At 45.7% G+C, this 21551-nt stretch overlaps 1 protein-coding gene across 1 annotated transcript; it reads left to right on the top strand.

The window, feature by feature from the left end:
* The first annotated feature begins 7707 nt into the window (after nt 1–7707).
* BNIP1 (BCL2 interacting protein 1) lies at nt 7708–21120 on the top strand. Its single transcript, XM_014850844.3, has 6 exons — nt 7708–7970; nt 10230–10322; nt 13499–13590; nt 15854–15955; nt 17055–17173; nt 20509–21120. Exons 1-6 carry the CDS (start codon nt 7887–7889, stop codon nt 20703–20705), a joined length of 687 nt encoding a protein of 228 aa, XP_014706330.1. The 5' UTR covers nt 7708–7886; the 3' UTR covers nt 20706–21120.
* The last annotated feature ends 431 nt before the right edge of the window (nt 21121–21551 follow it).

Here is a 21551-nt window from a genome sequence, read left to right as displayed (position 1 = left end):
ATAAGCTCAGATCTAATGGTTTCAGAGACTGTAAGTTCATTGTTTAAAGCTTTTCCTTTTTAGGCAGGAGAAGGCAAGGCACAGGTTCGTAACTTGGGAGTATATGAAGTTCTGACAGCGCATGTCTGGTAAATGGAAACGTGTTCCAAAACATGGCAGGTTTGCAATCAGGTGAAAATCACTTCATGATAGAGATTCAGCTGATGAGGTTTATAAAATTGCCCCTTTCTAGCTGCTCTGTTAGGAATTCTGGTTTTTGATACTTTTTTCTTGTCTGCAAACCAGAATTTGATTTTTTGGTCTTGCATTTCAAAAAAAGACTTTGAATCTGTTTAGTAGATTCCATATCCTTGCATTTCAGTGTTTTATATGTACTACTTAAGTTAAATAGTTAAAAGCTTTTAAATAGTTGAGCTTTTTAATGTTGACACTTTATTTTGTACCTATTTATATATGTATGTATATCTTAGAAAAGCACTTTGTTAAAAAAATTGCATTTTATATGATTCCTGCCATTTGCTGCTAAATCTGGGCTGGTCAGAATGCTGCAGTGACACTTGATCTAAACAAAACCTGGCGGTAAAATGTAGAGTGAAGGGTAAATCCTCTTGCTGTTTTAACTTTATCGTAAAGATGACATAGGCAAGCTGTGCAGCTTTACATTTTAACCAGGGGACTCTGTGGCATTTAAAACCGTCTAGAAATGGTTGTACTTTAATGCCAGTAATAATCTGCTTCCTCTATTGTCATTAAAATATATACGTTTAGTGTATCACACAACAAATCTTATAAGGGTAACATAAAAACCCCAACAATTGTACATGTTCTGTTCTTGAAAATTGTGGCATGTATTTTTGGGTGAAGATCATTAGAGAAGAGCTCTCTAAAGGTTTTCTGTGTTCATACATGGTATACAGATAGCTCATAATGAAGTCCAGAATCTTACTTTAAGTGAAGGCATTGTGAATTCACCTCAAATAAACCCATTGTTCCAAAAGCAATTATAAACTTTGACTCTAGTACTACTATGATTTTAAAGAAACAACAAAAAACGTTCTTCCTCATTTCAGATACACTGGATTCTTTATAGAGTTTGTCTCCATATGAAAGCATGCTGTCCAGTTGTGCTTGTTAAGATCTTGTCTGAGTTTGAATTGGGTGCCACACTTTTTCAGTCAATATGATTGCTTGTTCTACTGTACCATGTATGATTCTTGTCCTTTCCTAGATCCTTCATGACAGATTATGATGTGGCTTTATATTGTGCCTTACTTGTACATTTAAACAAAACGTCTTCATTCCCTTCCACTTCCTAAATCTTTCACTTTGACCTTTTTGGTAAGAGAATCAGAGCTATTATAAAAACATCATGAAGGATTTCAGATGGTATGGTTTCAAATTCCCTCTCTTTATAGTTATTTTATATTTGTGTGAAAGACCAGTTTTGAGTGGTCTTTGAATATGAGGGGGAAAGATTAGCGGTAATTTCACTACATCCCTTTTTCCTGACTTTCATGAATTTGTCATACATCTTCTCTCTGATGCTTGACTTTATTTGCTCCTTAGCAATAGTCTGCATTTAAAGAAAGGTGTGTTCAGTTCATCAGCTTGAAATTGACTATTTCATTTTTCCAGAATTTTTTAGGAGAAGAGTACCCGTTTTGTTTGTTTTATAAAACAGATGACAAGTCTCTTTAAAAGAAACAGAAGTACAGTACTTTTGAAATACAATGCTGTTAGTTTGGATTTCTTTTTTTATATATAATATTCATACAATTATCTGATGTTTGCCTTCATTAATAAAGCTGTTAGTTTATTCACCAAAATGTCAAGAATGGATGTGCTTTTCTTTATTCCATACATTTAAAAATATTTTAGCTGCTAAGATTTAGTTAACTTTCTAAGAAACGAATTCAAGTTGCCTTCAGCAGGAATTGAAAACTTTCGTTCCCTTTCTTTATATAGTCTTCCGAAAATTCTGTTCAAGTATTTTCTAGTTAATTATGTAACAGAATGTTAGCATCTCTCCAAATCTTGAAACTTGAATTTTGAGAGTGCATTGAATTATGCTTTCAGTGTTAAAGTAAAGGTTTCAATTATCCTTCTAGTGAAGTCTATTGTGGAATACCATTTCCCATGGAACTGAGGCCATTTCCACAACTTTGCACAGAATTGCAGTCTTGTTCTTCCCTGGATCATGACAAATAAGTCTCACACAGTGCCGTAATACTTGTGGATTCTTTTGTAATCTTTGTAATCTTAATAAGGGCATTATGAGAAGATGACTCCATGTTTTTTTAATATTTCAAACACATTGGGATGTAACAATGAATGTCAACTGTAGGAATGGTTGTTTCGTTTTAAGGAATAAGCATGTTGGGGAAAGATGACGAAAACGTACTACTGAAAGTTTTACACTTCCACAGGCAGGTGGGATTATGTGTTGAAGCATAATCCTCGTGCTTAGTAAACTGACTGAAATTGTAGAAATTACACCTAGGAACTGAATTATGCCAAATTGCCATTTTTGTTTAGAAAAGAGAGGTTTGGGGGTAGTAATGAGGGAATAGAACCTTAAAACTACTTCCAAATAGTATTTTAGAATTGAAGACTTGGTGGCTAATGAAGACATCACAGTTGGGTATTTCAGTGTGCCAAGTTTGGGTGAACTAGGTTTGCCTTTTCATAATAATGTAAACACAATGGTGTAGTTAATTAAATTCTGGGTGGATGGGAGCGGGACTGATTACTGTGTCTTGCTCTTCGCCCTTTGTTTTTTTCAGAACCAAATAACAGAATTGTGTATGTGTGTACTGTATCTGCCTTTCCACCACATTTTTATGACACTGTATTCCACTGCCTGCTTTTTTGACCTTTGTTCCCTCGGATTTGTCCTATAACTTAGCATCTGTGGTTAACAGTGATCCTAGGGCTGACCGCACATGACAAGTCACAAGAGAAGAGCGGAAGGGCAAGAATTCAAAGCATTTGTTCATACAATGTGGCAGCCTCTTTTGCATAGTCACGTAGGATCCTGTTTGTAATGCTATCATAAATATTCTGTAGTTTTGTTCCCCTCCCACCCCAACTGGAGCTATGAAACTTTTTATTGGATTCAGTCTTGTCTTTTGTCTAGAAAGAATTTTATCTTGTTGACGCATGAGCTGTTTAAAAATTATTCTATTAAATGTTGGTTAATAGTTGTGCAGTTTTTCTTTTCAGAAGAAAAGGCAATTCAAAGGTTGCCTTTGTTTTCTGTCACCTTCCAACTCCTCAGCACTTCTAGTCAGATACAGATTCATCAGTGTATGCAACATCCTTTGTAATTTAAAATAAAAAAAGATGAAAAGAAAAAGTTTGGAATCGTTTGCCTCATGTTTTTGCCCTTCCTTCCTCTGTTGCTTTCGTGTTGCTTACCAAGGTAACCATATGCTCCTCTTCCAGATAACCCACTGCAGAGAACTTCCACTCTAGAGACAGCAGTGAACTGTTGATCCCGCCGCCCGTCTCTTGGTGTAGTGTACACAGAACTACCCGTTATGACACTTTGGGCTGATTTTTGAATACTTTAGTGAAATTTAGCTATTTTGTAGAATTATTTGTCGATAGAAACATTTGCATCATTTATAGTTTAGTTTATACTTATTTCCCCTCTTTGATTCTTTGGGCAAGTAGTTTCTCTGAGAGAAATAAAATGTTTTTAGTCTCTCCTGACTTAAACATTTTTGTGCGTTCGTGTGTTTAATAATTCTAAGTCAGTCTCTGAACATAGAGTCGTAAGTTGGGACCTGAGTGAACAGTGCTGTAGCAGTGTGTTCCTTCAGCCAGCAGACATTTGTTCAGCACATACTCCGTCTACACTTGTGCTAGGTACTGGGCCATAAGAGATTAAGGAGACCTCCTGTTTGCTGAGGGAGGTGGCACGTGAACAGGATTGCAGAACAACACAAGAGCTGTTACATGTGCAAAGAGCTCTAGGTATGTTGTTGCTGAGGTGTTTGCAAGGACCCAGGTACCACATCCAGTGGGGTATGTTAGAGAAGAATTGACAGGCTTGTGTTCACGACTTCCTGGGACCTTGATGAAGCCCTTTTTGCTTCATGTGAGTGACCTGGGGCCATCAGGAAGCAAAGTGCACATGGCCTCTCTTGGGCTGGTTCTGCTTCAGGACCGGCCCTCTCAAGGCCATTCCTTACAGGCGCCTCTGTCATGGTCGGAATTTTAAGGAGCTGGACAAACCAGGTCAGTATAGTCCTTAGGAAACTAAACCTGTGGGTAGCCCCCAGTTATACCGGTCATTCAGTTGGCCCTCCTCACCGACAGCGATTTCAGAACCAGGAGAGCTCTTGAGCCCGAAAGAAAGATGATAGTTGGGAAATACTTTAATATCCCAGCTGAAAGGTTCAGGATAGGAAGAGGGTGTTGGGAAGTCTAGAAGGCTAGGGTGGCATTCATTAAGCCCCTGCTAAGTGGTCTCCCATCAGAGAACTCAGCCGCTGCTCTGAATGGCGTGGTGAGGTAGGCAGTCGTGTCTGCTTTACAGAAGAGTCGGACTAGACACACGTGAGGGGCCTCACCCCAGACCCAGCTTATAAGATAGAGAACTCTAATTCAAACTCCAGTCTGCTTGCTGCACGCACAGACAATTCAATTCATCTCTGAGGGGCCAGGCCAAGTCACAGCAAATTGGATGGATGTCAGTGTAGGAGGAAGACAATGGGCTTAGAATCTGAAAATCAGAAAGAACCAAAGCCAAAACCTAGCAGATGCAGTAACCAAAAGCTGGTCTCAGGATCAGTGGGAAAGATGATGGGAGCAAAATAGCGTCGGCCGGAGTCAGTAATTGGGGGTGTGGGTCACCAAATTGCATATCTATCCCTCAAAGATGGCCTCTAGCTTAAGGGCTTAGAATTGGGGCTGTTAAAGGAGTGGGTGTTGGAATGTGGAGAAAAAAGGAGCCATCTTTTCTTTAATTGCTGCCTAGAGAGGCAGCTGGGGACTGTTGATTGCACAGGAGTTTTCAGCAAGAAGCCTGATGGGAAGGGACCCAAGGTCATGTGGGCAGATCTGCTGCTTGCAGACTTTGGGCTTCCTCACTGTCCTAAATAGGGAGCTTCTATTTGAGGATCCAGAACAGTTGAGTGACCAGAAAAATGTCAAACTCAGTTTCTTTAAAAGGTTTTAATCTTAAAACATTGCCAAGAATGAACTTAGAAAATGCACAAGGTCTAGATAAAGAATACTTTAAAATACTAGGAAGGACACAGAAGATTTGAACAAATGGAAAGACAGACCAAGTTCTTGAACAGGAGCAGTCAGTAACATAAAGCTGTCACTCCTCCTAAGTTAAATAAAAAATTTAGTGCCATCTCAAAACATACCAAAAAACCCCAAAAAACTAAGGTTTACATGGGGAAAAAAATAATACCTGGAAGATGCTGGGGATTAAAAAATAAATGAGCTATTCAATCCTAACATATTAAAACACAAACTATAATAATTAAAACTCATTTTGGTGCATGAATGAAGAGACAGGCCAACAGAATCGGAAGTCTAGAAATAGATTCTAACCAAAGAATTCAGTATGGTAAAAATGACATCCAGAATCAGTGAGAGAAAGGTGAATTCTTCAGAAAATAGTGTTGGAACAATTGGGTAACCCTCTGAAAAAGGTAAAGTTGGCTCTATACCTCATACCATAAGCCAACATATATTTCAAAATGGGTAAAGATGGAAATGTTAAAAAAAAAAACTGTAAAAACAGTTTCCTAGATGGAAATGTGGGCAATTCCTTTAAACCCCTACAGTGGGAGGAAAGCCTTTCTAACTTGGATCTCAAATCCAGGAGTCATAAATGAAGATTGATAAATTTTATGTGAAACAAAACAAAAAATTTAAAATAAAACTTCTTTAAGGCCAAAGAACACCATAAGCCAAGACACAAGCCTATAGACAAGGAAAAAGCTCATCTCTAAGGGCTATTCCTCCTAATATCTAAAGAGCTCTTGGAAACTGATATGAAAAAGACCAAGAACCCAATAGAGAAATGAGCCGACAGAGTAAATACAAATAGCTCTCAACCTCATTCATGATAAGAGAAATGCAAACTCATAGATGGCATTTTTCACTTAATCAGACTGGCAAAAATCCCAGTGTTTAACACACCGTGGTGAGGGGGTGGGGAAGCAGCATTTATACCACATTGCTGGTGGGAGTGTAAACGGATAGAAGCTCTATGAAGAGCAATTTGGTAACGTGTATCAGAACTTTAAGATGCACATATCCTTTGACATAGCACTTCCACTGGTGCTGGGCAAGCCATTAGCTTCTCTGTGCCTGTTACCTTGTGTAAAACGTGGCTACTCCTACCTCACAGGGTTGTTGTGAGAGTTAGATGATGCCCATGGAGTACTTAGTGCAAAGTGCCTGGCACATAAGAAGTGTTCCAAAAATGCCAATTAGTAAGCATTTTCTTACTGCATGCCACATTACTACATTGTTCTCGGTGCTTTTCATGTGTTACTTCATTTAACCGTCCCGCCAACCCTGTGACTACCACCAGTTAGCCTCTCAGGACACTGAGGCACAGAGACGTGAAGTGGGTTGTGGTCAGGATTCAACCCAGGGCAGACGCCCCAGGCTGCAATATGCCGCCTCTCTATTAGGTGGGGTGGGGTGACAGCACCTTCAGGGTGGGAGTGTGGGGTGCTGGAGGAACACAGATGGGCAAGCGCACAGCCCCGCTGGTACACTACCCAAGGGCCATACTTGGCTGTTGAGGGAAGATGTGGCTTTGAGGTAGGGCACTGCCACTTTGAAGTTGGGTAACCTTGGGGCAGGGATGTTTGGTTTGGTTTGGTTTTGATCTACTCTTAGTCCATTCCCCGTCTGTAAAACTGGGGTGTTACTTATTTCAGGGGCGGTTGTGAGGTTTAATAGAAATACACAGCTAGGCACTCAGGACCTCACAATCTACGCTTGCTTAAGTGAAGTGAACAAGAGTGAACGGGGCTGGGGGCAAGTGGGGAAAAGCATTCAAGAAGAGGGAACAGCAGCTTCCACGGCTACAGATCCAAAAAGAGCTTGAAGAATCCAGGAGGGAGGTGGGGCTGGGCAGGGTGGCTGATGGCCTTGAGGACCAGCTAAGAAACTTGGACTATTTAATAATAAAATAAAATGAAAGAGCCTCCATTTGTTGAGGGTCTGCTCCTAATTATTTCCATCAAAACTACATTAATCCATCAAAACAAAACATCAAAACAAAAAAATCGGCGAGGTAGATTTCACAAATCTAACTGTACACATAAAGGGAACCCCCAGAAGCCAAAGAAGGGGTGCAAGCTGGGAGGTGACTTGATCAGGTATGCATTTTAGAAAGATCCGTGGGACCATGTGCTGGTCTGACGGGGGGGGGGGGGGGGGGGGGGGGCGGGGTCCCATACATTAAAAAAAAGTCCTAACACGTTTACCATTTTCTCTTTTACTCCACAATTTCTATTCGCTGTAGAAGATATGAAAAATACAAGAAAGTTTAAAGAAATATAAAAAATTGTTAATTCCACCTTCCAGAAACATCCCAATTGATACTTTTCTTCCAGCCTTGTTTTTTTCCCTCTGTGTAAAAAATATGTAGCCCTTAGAATGGCTGATAGGCGGAGGATGGGGAGGGGCCCCTGTCAAAACACTCTAGGTCTTCCCTTTCCTCTTCCTCTCGTTTTCATGAGGAGGCGAGGCCGGGCCGCCCGCGCGTCGGGAGGGTCGCGGGCCTGGGCGCCGCCTGCTCGTTCGCCCCCGGCCGGGCTCTAGGGGGCGCTGCCGTGAGGCCGGCGGCGCGAGAACGCGCTTGCATTTGGGCACCGCCGCGGCCCGTAGCCGGCGTCTCCAACATGGCGGCTCCCCAAGATGTCCACGTCCGGATCTGTAACCAAGAGATCGTCAAATTCGACCTGGAGGTGAAGGCGCTTATCCAGGTACTCACTCCTGGGACCCTGCCGGGCTCCAGGCGCCCTCAGCCCAAGCTCCGCCGGCTTCCTGGGAACTCGGCGGTCTCACTCCCGAGCTTTCCCCATTGGTCAAGTCTCCGAGGTCGCCCCCCCGCCATGGCCGGCTACCCCCTTGCTGTCCCGCTTGGGTCCCGTTGATCGTTGGCCTTGATTCTCCATCCAGGTGTTCGGCTCGCCCTCTTCCGGGACAGCCCCGTGTCCCCGCCCCTGACCAGGCTTCCGCTCTGCGGTCCAGTTTGGAGCCCTTTGGAACACACCTGTCACCCTGCTCGGCCCCGCCTTCTGACGCCGCCTCCCCGGCGCCTCGTGGCGCCCTGGAGGCCGTTCGCCCCGCCCCCGCTGGCCCACTCGGCTGGGTCCCGGGCTCCCGGGGCGTGTGCCCAAGGCCACCTGGCAGTGGAGGCACCGTGGGAATGAACGTAACCCGGGCCGTAGTTGTGACTTTGTAAATGTGGAAATCGGGTAAAGTGCCAAGGCCTGCATCAGAAGGCAGATAGTGAAAGTCAGCCTGGAGAAGGGCCTTAGGGAGTCGCTGTGCTCCTGCATTTACAGATGGGGGATCGAGGTGCAATGCCTAGGCCGTTTTAGGTAGAAGGCAGTAGGGCGATGAGCCGATTGGCGTAGGCAAGACGTAGGAATGTAGAAATGGTTCCTTGAGTTTAGCTAAAAGCAACCAAGAGACCGAAACCGTGGTTTAGGGAAAGTCGTTTCCATTTCCAACAAATGTTACAAAACATTAGATGTAGACCAGAGTTTGCAGCCAACTGTGGCAGAAAGTGAAGAAAAGTAGGACTTCTCAGGGAAACCAGTTGCTAAAGAAGCCAAAGCAGCCGTTCATCCTCGGGTGCAAGGAAGGGTGTTTAGTGAGTAAGCCGCTTGATGCAGACATTTCCACTTCTTGAACTTCACGGCTCCCATGTATAAACTACAAAACTGCTGGGCCAATTCTAGAAAAATAAACTTAGGATTCGTGCTAATGAAATCGCCTTTTGCACATAATCCAAATTGCTTAAGCCCCGTTTTGTACTCTCCAACATTTGGGTTCTCGTGATTGCTATGACAAAGATTGATCATAGCTAGATTATTGCACTCTTACTTTGTACCAGTTCCTCTGCTAGGCAGGTCACACACATCCATGGTGTGTGAGGTAGGTGATGTTGTGATGAGGAAACTGAGGCACAGAGAACTCAAGTGACTTTTTCAAGGTTTCACAAGTAATAAATTGCTTCAGCCAGGATTTGAATCCACATCACCTGGCTCCAGAGTCTGCTCTAAAACCTGACCTTGGTAATTCTGAATGTCCAGAAACAAATTCTAAATCTGCCCTTGAACATGTCTAGAAACGCTGTGATTTATAACAGATGGTTTGGAAAATCAGATAAGATGTTAATTTTGTCATGTGATGCCAGGAATTTCACATCCTGGTTTTCAAGTTGGAAAGATCTAAAGTTATAATATCACCTTTGGATGTCCATTCTTGTGGGACATACAGGCGGCTTTAAGCCTTTCATACTGGCCAGGTGGCGTTTTGTTAAACTTTAGGAACTCATGAGTCAAGACAGAATTGTGTTTCTTTCTTCTTCTCTTTTTTTTTTTTTTGAGGTAAAATTGGTCTATAACGTTATAAGAGTTTCAGGTGCACAACATTATAATTTGACATCTGTGTACACTACAGCGTGGCCACCACCATAAGTCTAGTCAACATCTCTCACCATACAGGTGACCCCCTTCACCCACTGCGCCCACTCCCCAGCCCCCTTCCCCCTGGTACCACCAATCTGTTCTCTGTATCTATGAGTTTGTTTTTGTTTTGTTTGTTCGTTTGTTTTATTTTTTAGATTCCATGTATAAGTGAAACCCTTCGGTATTTGTCTTTCTCATCTGGCTTATTTCACTTAGCATAATACCCTCAAGGTCCATCTGTGTTGTTGCAAATGGCAAATTTTCCTCCTTTTGTATGGCTGAGTAGTATTCCTTTGTATATAGAGTTGTGTTTCTTTTTATGCTTTTCTATTACCTGCTCAAAATTAATCTAAAGATGGATGAGGAAAATGAAAATGATAATGCTTTTGCTTGTGTTGCAGAGTAAAGAGCAAAGATCAGGATGAATTACAGTCAGTAGGCCCGCTTTAGGTGTGGTCTGAGCCAAGTCTCTCACTGTACAGATAGTGTCATTTCGTTTCATTGCCTCGAGAAGGGCCCCCTCATCTCTTCGCTGTCTTCTAGGATATTCGAGACTGTTCAGGACCATTGAGTGCACTTACTGAACTGAATAGTAAAGTGAAAGAGAAGTTTCAACAGTTGCGGCACAGAATACAGGTGAGTGGCTGCAGAAGGGAGACGCTGAGAACGGGTCACAGTGCACGGGGCTCAGTCCTAGGACAGCTCTGCTGGAACGCCGTCCGGGTGCTTCAGTAAATGTTTAGACAGCAAGGGTAACGGTACTAACCTGGTATCAAGGTAAAAATGAAGAACTTTTAAATGCAGAGCCAGTTTTGTTAACAAGTTAACAGCAAGTTAACACTGCCAGCTGGGGTAACCAATGGATGGCAGGGACACTGTTGTCCTTGGAATTTTTCAACTTGAAAACTCTGAAGCCACTTGAACTGCTTTCTCTTCCCTAGCACTCTCTCCCGTCCATTCACTTCAATCCGTCATCAGGGCATTTATTTGGACTGCTTCTATGTTTTTTTGCTTTTTAAAGCTAGTTTATTCCCTAAAAGACTTTTCTTCAACTCACATGGCATCAATTCTCCTTAAGTATAAGTATTTCTTTGTTCTTTCTAAGTATCTGCATGCTCACCTGGTATTTATTTCCTTCACTAATGAAGATGACCTCACCAGGGCATTCACATGCTTATTATGTCCCTCCCCCAAAATCAGCTCCTTGAGCACCAGTGTATCCCTGGCACCTAGGAAGGCCCTACTAAGCACATGGTCTGTGAACCAGTAACCCCATCCCAGTTTTAATCTGCATGTCCTAAACGTTTATACCTGGAGATATCTACAAGATTTTTATTTGTTTGATTTTTTTTTTTTCCCAAGGAAGATTAGCCCTGAGCTAACATCTGCCAATCCTCCTCTTTTTGCTGAGGAAGACTGGTCCTGAGCTAACATCCGTGCCCATCTTCCTCCACTTTATATGTGGGACGCCTACCACAGCATGGCTTGCCACGCAGTGCCATGTCCGCACCCGGGATCCGAACCAGCAAACCCCGGGCCACCGAAGCGGAACGTGTGCACTTAACTGATGCACCACCGGGCAGGCACTTGATTTTTTTTTTTTTTTGAGGAAGATTAGCCCTGAGCTAACATCTGCCACCAATCCTCCTCTTTTTGCTGAGGAAGACTGGCCCTGAGCTAACATCTGTGCCCATTTTCCTCTACTTTATTTGTGGGACGCCTGCCACTGCATGACCTGACAAGCAGTGCGTAGGTCCACACCTGGGATCCAAACTGGCAAACCCCGGGCCACCGAAGCAGAGCACGCGCACTTAACCACTGCGCCACAGGGCTGGCCCCTTGTTTGATATTTTTAGATCTTACATAAATGTCTTCTCTGTATATTTGCAACAAGCTTGATACTAGGAGAATGGGCCTCCTATCCTCAAAATAGAGTGTTGTGTTCACAGTAAGCGTTAGGGTTAACGATGTGTAAATATCTGTGTGCGTGTCTTTGCATATGGTTCTCAAGCTGGAATTTGAGAGCTGCTTTGCCCTTTCTTCTCTTCTGGAACTATCTCTGATTCTCTGTGACAGAACTTCCAGGCAGCCTTTCCTGAGGAAGCCGTGCGTTTCTCCCTGTCTCCTCCCTCCCTCCTTCCTGCACTTCCCTTCTTCCATCTAGTGGTTTGGGGCCTCGTATGTGCCAGGTGCAGGGGGCACTCGTGATGAGCGCTGGGTACAGTCCTGCTCTCGCAGAGTTTACATTCTACTAGGGAATCTAGATTTTAAACCAGGGATTAACTGATTACATCCGCACACTTTTTCCAGTTCACATTCTTTTTTCCCTGCCTCAGCGGTATCTGAGGCCATACTTTGGAAGCCACCTCTGAGCTGTTGCAATGGTGAACAGACACCACAGACCAGCATGTCAAATGAGTATATAAATACATAAATTAGTGTATACATGAGCTGATACATGGATGTTTTAAAACTGGAACTTGTTTTAATTTGTAAACAAAAAAATTTGACTTGAGGGGCTGGCCAGTGGTGTAATGGTTAAGGTCATGCCCTCTGCTTTGGTGGCCCGGGGTTTGCAGGCCCGGATTCCGGGCGTGGACCTACATACTGCTCGTAAAGCCATCCTGTGGCAGCATCACACATACACAAATAGAGGGAGATTGGCACAGTTGTTAGCTCAGGGACAATCTTCCTCAAGCGAAAAAGACGAAGATTGGCAACAGATGTTAGCTCAGGGCCAATCTTCTTCACCAAAAAAAAGAACAATGACTTGAGCCTTGAGGTGTAATGACGTCTTTAATTATAGTCTGCCTGATGGTTCTGTCATCTGAAGTTCCTGGGGCTCAGCCTGCTGGTTGCTATGTCTGCCGCACCTCCCTCCCTGTGGTGGGCCGCGTGTTTCCTGGTGTTTGGTTCTTGCGTTGTGGGTGCTCCTCTCCCGCAAGCCGTGTCTGTGGACGTTTGTGCAGCCTGGGAGGAAGTCAGGGCTCTCCAGAGGTGTTAGCACTTGCTTCTGCCTGGTCTCCTGGGATTATCATAAGTCTGGGGGCACTTTTTATGTTAATTTCTCCTCATGAGGGTCTCGAGCCACTCAGGGAGGGTGCATTTGAACCCCGAATCAGTGTCAGGATAACTCCACGGTTATAAATTCTCAGGGGAGGTATTTCATATCCCTCTAGCCACAGCCCACAGCGCAAAAAGACGAGCTTCCATGTTGTCTCTGGCTGGTTGACAGACGGTTTCCTGGGTCACCTTTCCACGGAGGGCGTACGGCTTCGTGCGTCTTGGATCTGTGGTGGTCTCAGTTCCGATTCCCAGCCTCGGGTGGCCAAGGCTTCATTTTTCTGTCCCTCCATGGGCTTTAAACCCCCTGAACTGCTTGTTACCAGGCCCTGAAGAAAGAGGTCAGAGAGTGGGAGTGAGCGTTTGGAGACGTGCAGCAGTTTGATATTTCCATGGTGTCTGAGAGCGGGGCCTGGCCCTGGTTAGTAGCTTTTTTCCCTTTCCATTTCAGGCGTGTGCTGGATTCCAGGAGCGCACCTCCCGCCGCAGGACAGCCACGCGTCTCTCACAGGCTGACCGCTCCGCCCTTAATTCCCTCCGCACTTTGGGGCCCTGGGGATTGTCCTTACTTCCTTGCAAACTCAGCTGTGTATTTAAAAGGATGTTTATTCGTTACATGGCATTACTGGGAGTTCTGTTCTAGGCGGGTTTCAAGTGCCGTCGTGTGACCTGGCTAGAAATAGAAGTGCTCTCCGGCTTCTCTGTTGGCTTTTAAAATCATTTTAATGTAGAGCTGTTCTCCCCCAAAGGAGCTTGAGCAGTCCGCTAAAGAGCAAGACAGAGAGTCAGAGAAGCAAGTTCTGCTCCAGGAGGTGGAGAATCACAAAAAGCAGATGCTCAGGTAGGTGGGGCCTGGTCTCCTGCCGGCGGCCTCCACGGGGCCACTCGCTCCCTGGGAGGCTTGTGCCTGGGTTTGCCTAACAAACCTGGGTTTAGTGACGTAATTGTGTCATTTATACACACACTGAATGTTCTCTTTAAATCAGTAGCTCTCAAAGTGGGGGGCAAGCAAGGGCTACAGGGTAAGTGGAACTGGGCATAGTTTATAAAAGCTTGTTTAATGTTACACTGTATTTCATATTTTTAAAACAAAACCCAAAAATGGTTGCTTTTGTAATACTGGGGTCCTTTTTTCAAAGGAGAATTGATACAAGAAAAATCCACTGAAAGTGAACCTACTTAAGATGGTCCAAATTTAGAAAGTTTTGAATAGGACTTTATCTTTAAAAATGAAACAAAAAAATATAAATAAGCTTATGTTAAATTAAATTGAGGTTATCATTCCAGCTATGTGCTAATCCTTGATTATATAATTGAAATATGTGCTATTTCTTGGTATTGAATTGGGGGACTCTTCCAACAAAATTGTCTGAGGGCGTGAAACAGTATCTGTCCCTTGACGTTTGGCTTTTGCACCAAATTCATAAAGAGGGTTATTGTTGCCAAAATATTTGAGGGCTCTGTCCACTTGCCCAATCCTCTGGTAGCAAGATCGTTCTCTTTTGAAGACCCCGCTAGCTCATCCTCCTCCCAGCTGTCCTCAGCCTTGTTGATTGGTCTGACTCTGCCGGGCCTCGTTTGTCTATGGCGTTGCTTCTGGTTCTCCAGCAGCATCCTCGCCGACAGCAGCTGTGTTTATAACCCCAACAATCAGGAGGAGATGCACTGACAAAGACGCGAGCATGGTGGAGGCTAGTGTGAGTGGGGGGGTATGTAAGTGGTGACCAGTGTTACAGTGCTTGGCTCAGTGTTGACACTTTGTCTCATGATGGCTTTTGCTTCCCTAGGCCACCAAGAGAACTCAAATTATAAACACTGAGTAAAGAGGACCCCTTGTATAAAGTATAATAAGTCACACACACGAACTCAGCTCTGCATGGGTTTGAAGTTGAGAATGGCCATTCCTGATGTGGAGTTGCAGGCTGGAGTGGAGAAAGCAGTGAAGTAATACTTTGGCAATTGTGTGTTGAAGCAGTACCTGTGTCTGCCTGGGTTATCCTGCTTGTTACATTGGACAGTAAATATTTGTTTGCTTGTCTTTCTCCCCAATAAATGTGTGCCCCTTGAGGGCAGGTACTGTTGCTCATTCATCTGTGCATCACAGGGCCCCGCAGAACTCCCTTGCAAACAGTTTGAAAATGTAATTGATTCTTTTTGAATGTTGGGTGTGAAATGGCCTAGCCGACGCAGTTCCGGCATCAGAGCGCTCATCTGAATACTTTAAGTGTAGAGGTGCTTTTAGAAAACCACCCTATCAGTTCACACACTCTGTGTCTGACTTTTTAAGTATTTCAGGGGTCAGCACAATTGATTTGAGCCAGGTGCATAAGAGTTCTAGAGCATGGGCTTGATGCTCTGAGGGGCCCAATTAATTTCTTGATGGTCCGTCCACAGAGGCCTCACTGCTCCCTCCAGGGAGCTGCTCACCAAGTCTGAGCTGTCTCCCACCAGGGAGGTCAGGTAAAGAATGTAAATCATCGTGTCAGATGAGCCCTGCTAACACAGTGTTCTCGTGTTGTCCATGACTGGCGTGTGGCGGGTAGAGGACAGCAGCTCTCAAAGAAACACGGAGGAAAACTGGCTTTTTCTGAGTTTTCTGCTCGGTAGAACCTGTATTGGTTGCATAGCTATTGGGCCAGAGGCTGCTGTTCTGGGTACTGGAGACAGAGAGATGAGTAAGGGGTGGTTCTTGAGGAACCACACCCCCCAGTCCGGGGGGCAGAGCAGTAGAGTGTTAGAACTTGACAGAATGGAACCTCATGTGCCCAGCTGCGGGGTTGGGATGTTACCCTGAAGTCTGGAGCCATTGCAGGCTGTAAACAGAGGAGTCCCTTGGCCAGACTGCTCCCTCTGGCTGCCTGCGGGGGGAAGGAGAATGGCCCAGGGGCAGCCTCCAGGGTCCAGGCAGAGGTGTTGGAGCCACAGTGGCAGTTGCTGGGGCAACCAAGGGGAGGAAGCGGCAGAAGGTGGGGATGGACTCAGTGGGCCCCTCCCAGATGCCCTCCTCCGTCCCTCCCCGCCGGAAGGAAGCACTGCTATGACTTGAACTGACCGACAGCGTGGTAGAGTCAGCAGAGACTCACGCATGATCCTTCTAATTCCAGCAATCAGACCTCCTGGAGGAAGGCTAACCTTACTTGCAAAATTGCCATTGACAATCTAGAGAAAGCAGAACTTCTCCGGGGAGGAGACCTCTTAAGGCAAAGGTATCCATCTTTTTCTCTTTCTGGGCTGTGAGGATAGAATAGATAACAGTTGGCAGGGCGCAAAGCCACGTGGGGAACCCCCTCTTGTCTTCAGCATAAAGTTAGTATTTAGTTTTATTATGTAAGTAATATTTTTTCGAAGTATGGAAGAAATATGTGCTTATTTCTAGTAAATTGGTACACTAAAGAAAAATATGAATTACGAGATGAAAATAAGCCATAATCGTGTTACTCATGTTAGCTCCCTTTAAAACATTTTAATATATTACCTCCTCCTGTTATTTTTTTCTTCCATATGTTTTACAAAGTCAAAATTGTACCATATGTAAAATTTCATATCCTGTTCTTCTTCATGTAGTGTTACAGCACAAAGACTTGCCTGTTTTTTAAAAACTCTTGAAACAAAATTGTAACAGCACATACTATTCCTTTGTATTAACTAATCCCCTGTTTGTGTGTGTTTACGTTTCTAGTTTTTGAGTGTTGTAAATAACACACCAAGGCACATCTTAGAACATAGGGCCTTGTCCACATTTTGGATCTTTCCTTTGGAGAGATTCCCAGGGTTGAGATTACTGGGTCAAAAGCGTGAACATTTCCCAGGGCTCCTAATGTGTGTTACCAAATTGCTTTACCTAAAGGAGCGCCAGTTTATGTGCCTACAGGCAGTCTTTAAGAGTGTGGTCTCGGGGCCGGCCCTGTGGCCAAGTGGTTAAATTCACGCGCTCCGCTTCCGCGGCCCAGGGTTTCACTGGTTCGGATCGTAGGCGTGGACATGGCACCACTCGTCAGGCCATGCTGAGGCTGCGTCCCACATGCCACAACTAGAAGGATCCACAACTAAAATATGCAACTATGTGCTGGTGGGATTTGTGGAGAAAAAGCAGAAAAAAAAGATTGGCAACAGTTTTTAGCTCAGGTGCCAATCTTAAAAAAAAAATAAAGGTGTGATCTCAGCACACTCTTGTCAGCATTGACTATGGTCATTTAAAACACATGTACTAATGTGAGGGATTAAAAAAATGGGATCTCATTTGTGTGTGGGCTTTCTTGTAGCCATGCTTGTATTGACATTCCTCCCCTCACCCCGTGCTTTTAGGAAAACCACCAAAGAGAGCCTGGCGCAGACGTCCAGTGCCATCACAGAGAGCCTCATGGGGATCAGCAGGATGATGTCCCAGCAGGTCCAGCAGAGCGAGGAAGCCATGCAGACGCTAGGTAAAGCCGGGTCTGGAGAAGGACGCTTCTCCCAGAGACTCAGGCTCCAGAGCCCTTGCCCCGGGCCCTCCTCTCTGCCCGCTGACTCCGTCCTCAGCTTACTGACTTGTGTGTGTGGCTCCTCACTTCTTTGGCAGCGTGGTCTTACCCAGAGTGGGGCGTGCTGCTCTTACTTCTCTTTGGTTTTTATAGTTGTGCTGCAGCACCTGCACATGCCCGTCAGAATGATTCCCCAGCAGAAGCGCTCCCAGGGGCTGGTGTGAAAAGCAGAGACCCCCAGGCCCTCTCCGGGAGAGTGGGTGCCAGCAGTGCGGGGGAGGGGCCTGGAGTCTTTTCTCAAGGGCTCTGGGGACGCATGTGGCTGGGCAGGTTTGAGAATCATTGCCCCAAGCGATGTTTAGTGTATTGACTGCCAGCTAGTCTGCTAGGACCCCAGCTTACAATCATACTCCCCAACGTTATTTTTACTGTGAGCTCCTTTTAAAGGATATAGTCAGAAGCCAGAGCAGAAGCTGCTGGAGACCATCTGGTTCTCTGCAGCAGTATTCCATGGTGTCTCCCTTGTAATGCATGAGAGAGTTGGCTCTCTCCAGGGTCCTCAGTATAGGAAAACAGACGAAGAGCGTTTACTCCTTGAGACACTTTTGAAAGGTTTCATACAGAGACGGCAGTAGAGAGCATGGTGCGTGAATCCCACGAACCCATCACCCAGCTTCAACAGTTGTCAGCTCAGGGCCAATCTTGTTGCAACTTTATCCTTGCTGTGCCCCCGTCTGGGTTATTTTGAAGGAGATCCCAAACATTGTCTGCAAATATCTCAGTAGGTCTCTCTAGAAGATAAGAGAATCTTGAAACAAAAACCAAACCAAACAAAACCACAATACCATCATCACCCCTAAAAATCACCTGTAATTTTGAGCCACTTTTTTTCAGTGCACTATTCAAACAGGCCGAAGCAAAAGGACAGCCAGCAGCTTGTCCCCAAGGTCACTGCCTGTGTTGGAAACTTACCTGGGCGTTTAGGCTTAGAGCCCGCGGGTCACGCCCCGTACGTGTGCGCTGGGGGTGGGCCCACGCCTCCGGGGAGGCTTCGGAGAACACGAGAAAGAGACCACCTGGCCTCTGAGTCGAGGGCTCTTCTGCTCCGATGCGGTGACAGGACACCCCACCCCCAGTGCAGAAACACAATGCAGTGAAGTGGTGAGAGGGGTGCGCAGGTGCTGACGGTTTGTGGGGCGTTGAGTGTTGTTCTCGGGGCACGTTTTGTAGGAGAGGTAGCTGTTGAAGAAAGAAGGGGGCAGTTCTCAATCCTTTCCTTATGGCTCCCAAATTCAGCTGGATTTAAAAGCCTAATAGGACCCCAATTTTTTAAAAAGGCTGTTAGGGGTATGATGTCTGGAATTTGCTGTGAAATCGTGGGGCAGGGGCATTGGGTGGGAGTGGCAGAGGGACAGGGTCGCCAGGGAGCTGGTGGGTCTTGGGGATGGGTGATGGGCACACGGCATTTCCTGGTACTACTCTGTCTGCTTTTGTGACGGTTTAGAATTCTCTGTAAGAAAGTTTGAAAAGAAAGGCCTGTCAGGTTTTTACTGAACAGGTCCTTCCTTACCTGCATAGGCTTTTGAAATGGCAGCAGGCACACAGAAAGAGGGCTGAGAGGGATTTTTACCTGTTTGATTTCCCCCAGTCTGCCTTTTTCAGAACACTCCTCTGTTTCCTCTGGTAATTTCTTTTATTTACTTATTAACTTTTAATTTTGTGAAAAGGTAATATAAATTACATGGTTCAGGAAAAAACCTCTAGGCCAGCACTATCCAGTAGAAACATCCTATGAGCCACATATGTAACTTAAAATTTTCCTGGTAAGCACGTTAACAAAAGTAAAACGGAACTTAGGAAGTTAATTTTAGTAATATATTTTACTTAACCAATTATATGTAAAATATTACCATTTCAATATGGGATTAATATTAAAAATTATTGAGATATTTTACTTCCCTTTTTTTTTTTTTTTTTTTTGGTGAGGAAGATTGTCCTTGAGCTAACATCTCTGCCAATCTTCCTCTATTTTGTGTGTGGGACGCCATAACAGGATGGCTTGATGAGTGATATGTAGGTCCACACCCAGGATCCAAACCCATGAACCCCAGGTGCCGAAGTGGAGCGCACAAACTTAACCGCTATGCCACCTGGCCGGCTCTGTACATTCCTTTCTTTTCAGACTGTCTTTGAAACCATGCCGGTGTGTTACACTTAGAGACATATCCATTTGGGTTAGCCACATTTTCCATGCTCAGGTGCCACATGTGTCTAATGGCTGCCGTATTGGGCTGCACAGCCCTGGACAGGACAAAAGGGAAACAGAAAGACAGCTCTCTCTCTGACCCCCCGACCGCCAGGTCAACTCCCCAGGGGCAACTGCTGTTGCCACTTTCTTTTATATGCTTCTGAGACCCTCCAGCGCGCACAGCACAGGCAGATGAAGAGTGATTTCCCCCCTTGCTTACATGAGTGGGGACGTGGCTCAAACACTTTCACAGCTTGCCTTGTCCCTTAACACGCATTTCGTTCTGTGGATGTCTGGATGGTGCCCGTTAGGCTTTGTAGGAGAATCTTGCTGGGTAAACATCCCCAAGTTCAGGCCCAGATATCCAGCCTCAGAAGTGAATTTGACACCTGGGCACATCGAGCCTTAGGCGGTATGTGCCTCGTCTTAGGCTTCACACAATGGCTAGCATCCGGTGTCACATCTTTAAGGCTACAGCCAGTGTCCCAGGACAGAAGGGCTGGCACAGGTGAGGGCTTGTGGCAGGGCTCAGCCCGACCTTTCATGGTCCCACGGATAGTGGATCTGACCGTCAGGTGTCCTGGCAGGGTGTACCTCACAGGTGGAAAGTCGTGGTGGCTCCCAGTTTCTGCCCCTGTGCAGACCTGGCAGTGCGCGTCCACAGTCACCCAGGTTAGTTTTGTGGCTCGTGGATGTTCTCAGCAGCACTTGCCTGCTTCAGAAAGCTGAGGTTGGCAGTGAGGAAAGGGACCCTCTTCTGCCCTTCTCCCTGGTGTTGTCCATGTCAGAGGACTCCTAGCGATGGCCCTGTGACGTTGTATGTGAGCAACCACGTCACTCTGAGCTGGCTGGGACTTCGGGAGGCGCCTTTCCTGTTGCATCCTGGCCCCCTTTGCTCCTCTGGACTGTCCGTTCACACTCTGTGCGTCTGGGAGGAGCTTGCCTTGGAGAGCAGTGTCGTTCCCTGGTGACCCAGCCGGCAGAGCAGAGACTTTGGATTTTGTGCTCTGCCGTCTCTGAGTCAGGCTCCCTCCCTCTTTTCTTTCAGTCAATTCTTCTCGGACTATCCTGGATGCAAATGAAGAATTTAAGTCCATGTCGGGGACCATCCAGTTGGGCCGGAAGCTCATCACAAAATATAATCGCCGAGAACTGACGGACAAGCTTCTCATTTTCCTTGCGCTGGCCCTGTTTCTTGCGACAGTCCTCTATATTGTTAAAAAGCGGCTCTTTCCATTTTTGTAACATCTGAGAGCTGCCACTTTTGCCCTTTAAGCTCCGGTGTCAGGATCCAGCCATGCTCCTGAGCTCTGGCCCAGGCTGCCAAACCCATCCGTGTCCCCCCAGTCAACTCCAGTTGCTCAGCAAGTCGGATGGAAACACAGCTGCCCAGGTTTCTGCAGGAGGCTGGCTTGTAAGGGGCAAGCAGAGCAAGGTGAGGCCTGCCATTAGAATGCCTACAGGGACATGGACTCCAAGAGCCGTCGACACCAAGGGTGGCTGCCACATGGGGCACCCCGAGGCCAGCCTCCAGCATGTGATGCTCTCTTTCCCACTGTGGTTTTGTTGCCAGGTCTGGTGGAGGGAAGAGAGAAGGGGGAAGAAAGACGATGAAAACCCACGTCCATTCCTTGAATAAACTTGACTGTGTTTAACAGAGTGACATGCATTTGGTTGTATAAGCTGTCCCCCGGGAATTTGTGTGCCTCTTTTGTGATGTTCAGATCTGTAGGACGTGAACTTAGATCACTTATTTGTTCATTCATCAAAGAATTATTAAGCAACAGCCACACACAGTGGATTACAGACACTGCTGACCATTACAGATCCCTTGGTAAAGCAGCCATGGTCCCTCCCTCAAGGAGCAAGAAGAACAAGATGCCTCAGACTCTGAGGAAGGAGCATGCAAACAGCCCCTGCTGGAGGTGGCCGCCCAACATTTGAAGCGGCTGAGACAGACAGCTTCTCCTCTTGCTCTGCACGGTGGCCTGGCCTGGCCTGGGGGTGTGCAGTGTCTCAGGGGCCAGCCCATGCCTTTCTCTTTGAGGTCCAGAACTAAATATAACCAAGGAGAGCAAATCTAGTGATCAG

Source organism: Equus asinus, chromosome 9, assembly GCF_041296235.1.
Source record: "Equus asinus isolate D_3611 breed Donkey chromosome 9, EquAss-T2T_v2, whole genome shotgun sequence".
NCBI classification, from domain to species: Eukaryota; Metazoa; Chordata; class Mammalia; order Perissodactyla; family Equidae; genus Equus; species Equus asinus.
Note: the sequence above shows the minus strand (reverse complement) of the source record. Positions and strands in the feature narration are given on the sequence as shown.

What these genes read in the sequence shown, in the direction of transcription:
- BNIP1 (XM_014850844.3), top strand. Translation starts at nt 7,887, where the DNA reads ATGGCGGCTCCCCAAGATGTCCACGTCCGGATCTGTAACCAAGAGATC. An exon ending in GGAGACCTCTTAAGGCAAAG is followed by an intron (nt 15,956 to 17,054) that starts GTATCCATCTTT and finishes CCGTGCTTTTAG; the next exon opens with GAAAACCACCAAAGAGAGCC. An exon ending in GGAAGCCATGCAGACGCTAG is followed by an intron (nt 17,174 to 20,508) that starts GTAAAGCCGGGT and finishes CTTTTCTTTCAG; the next exon opens with TCAATTCTTCTCGGACTATC.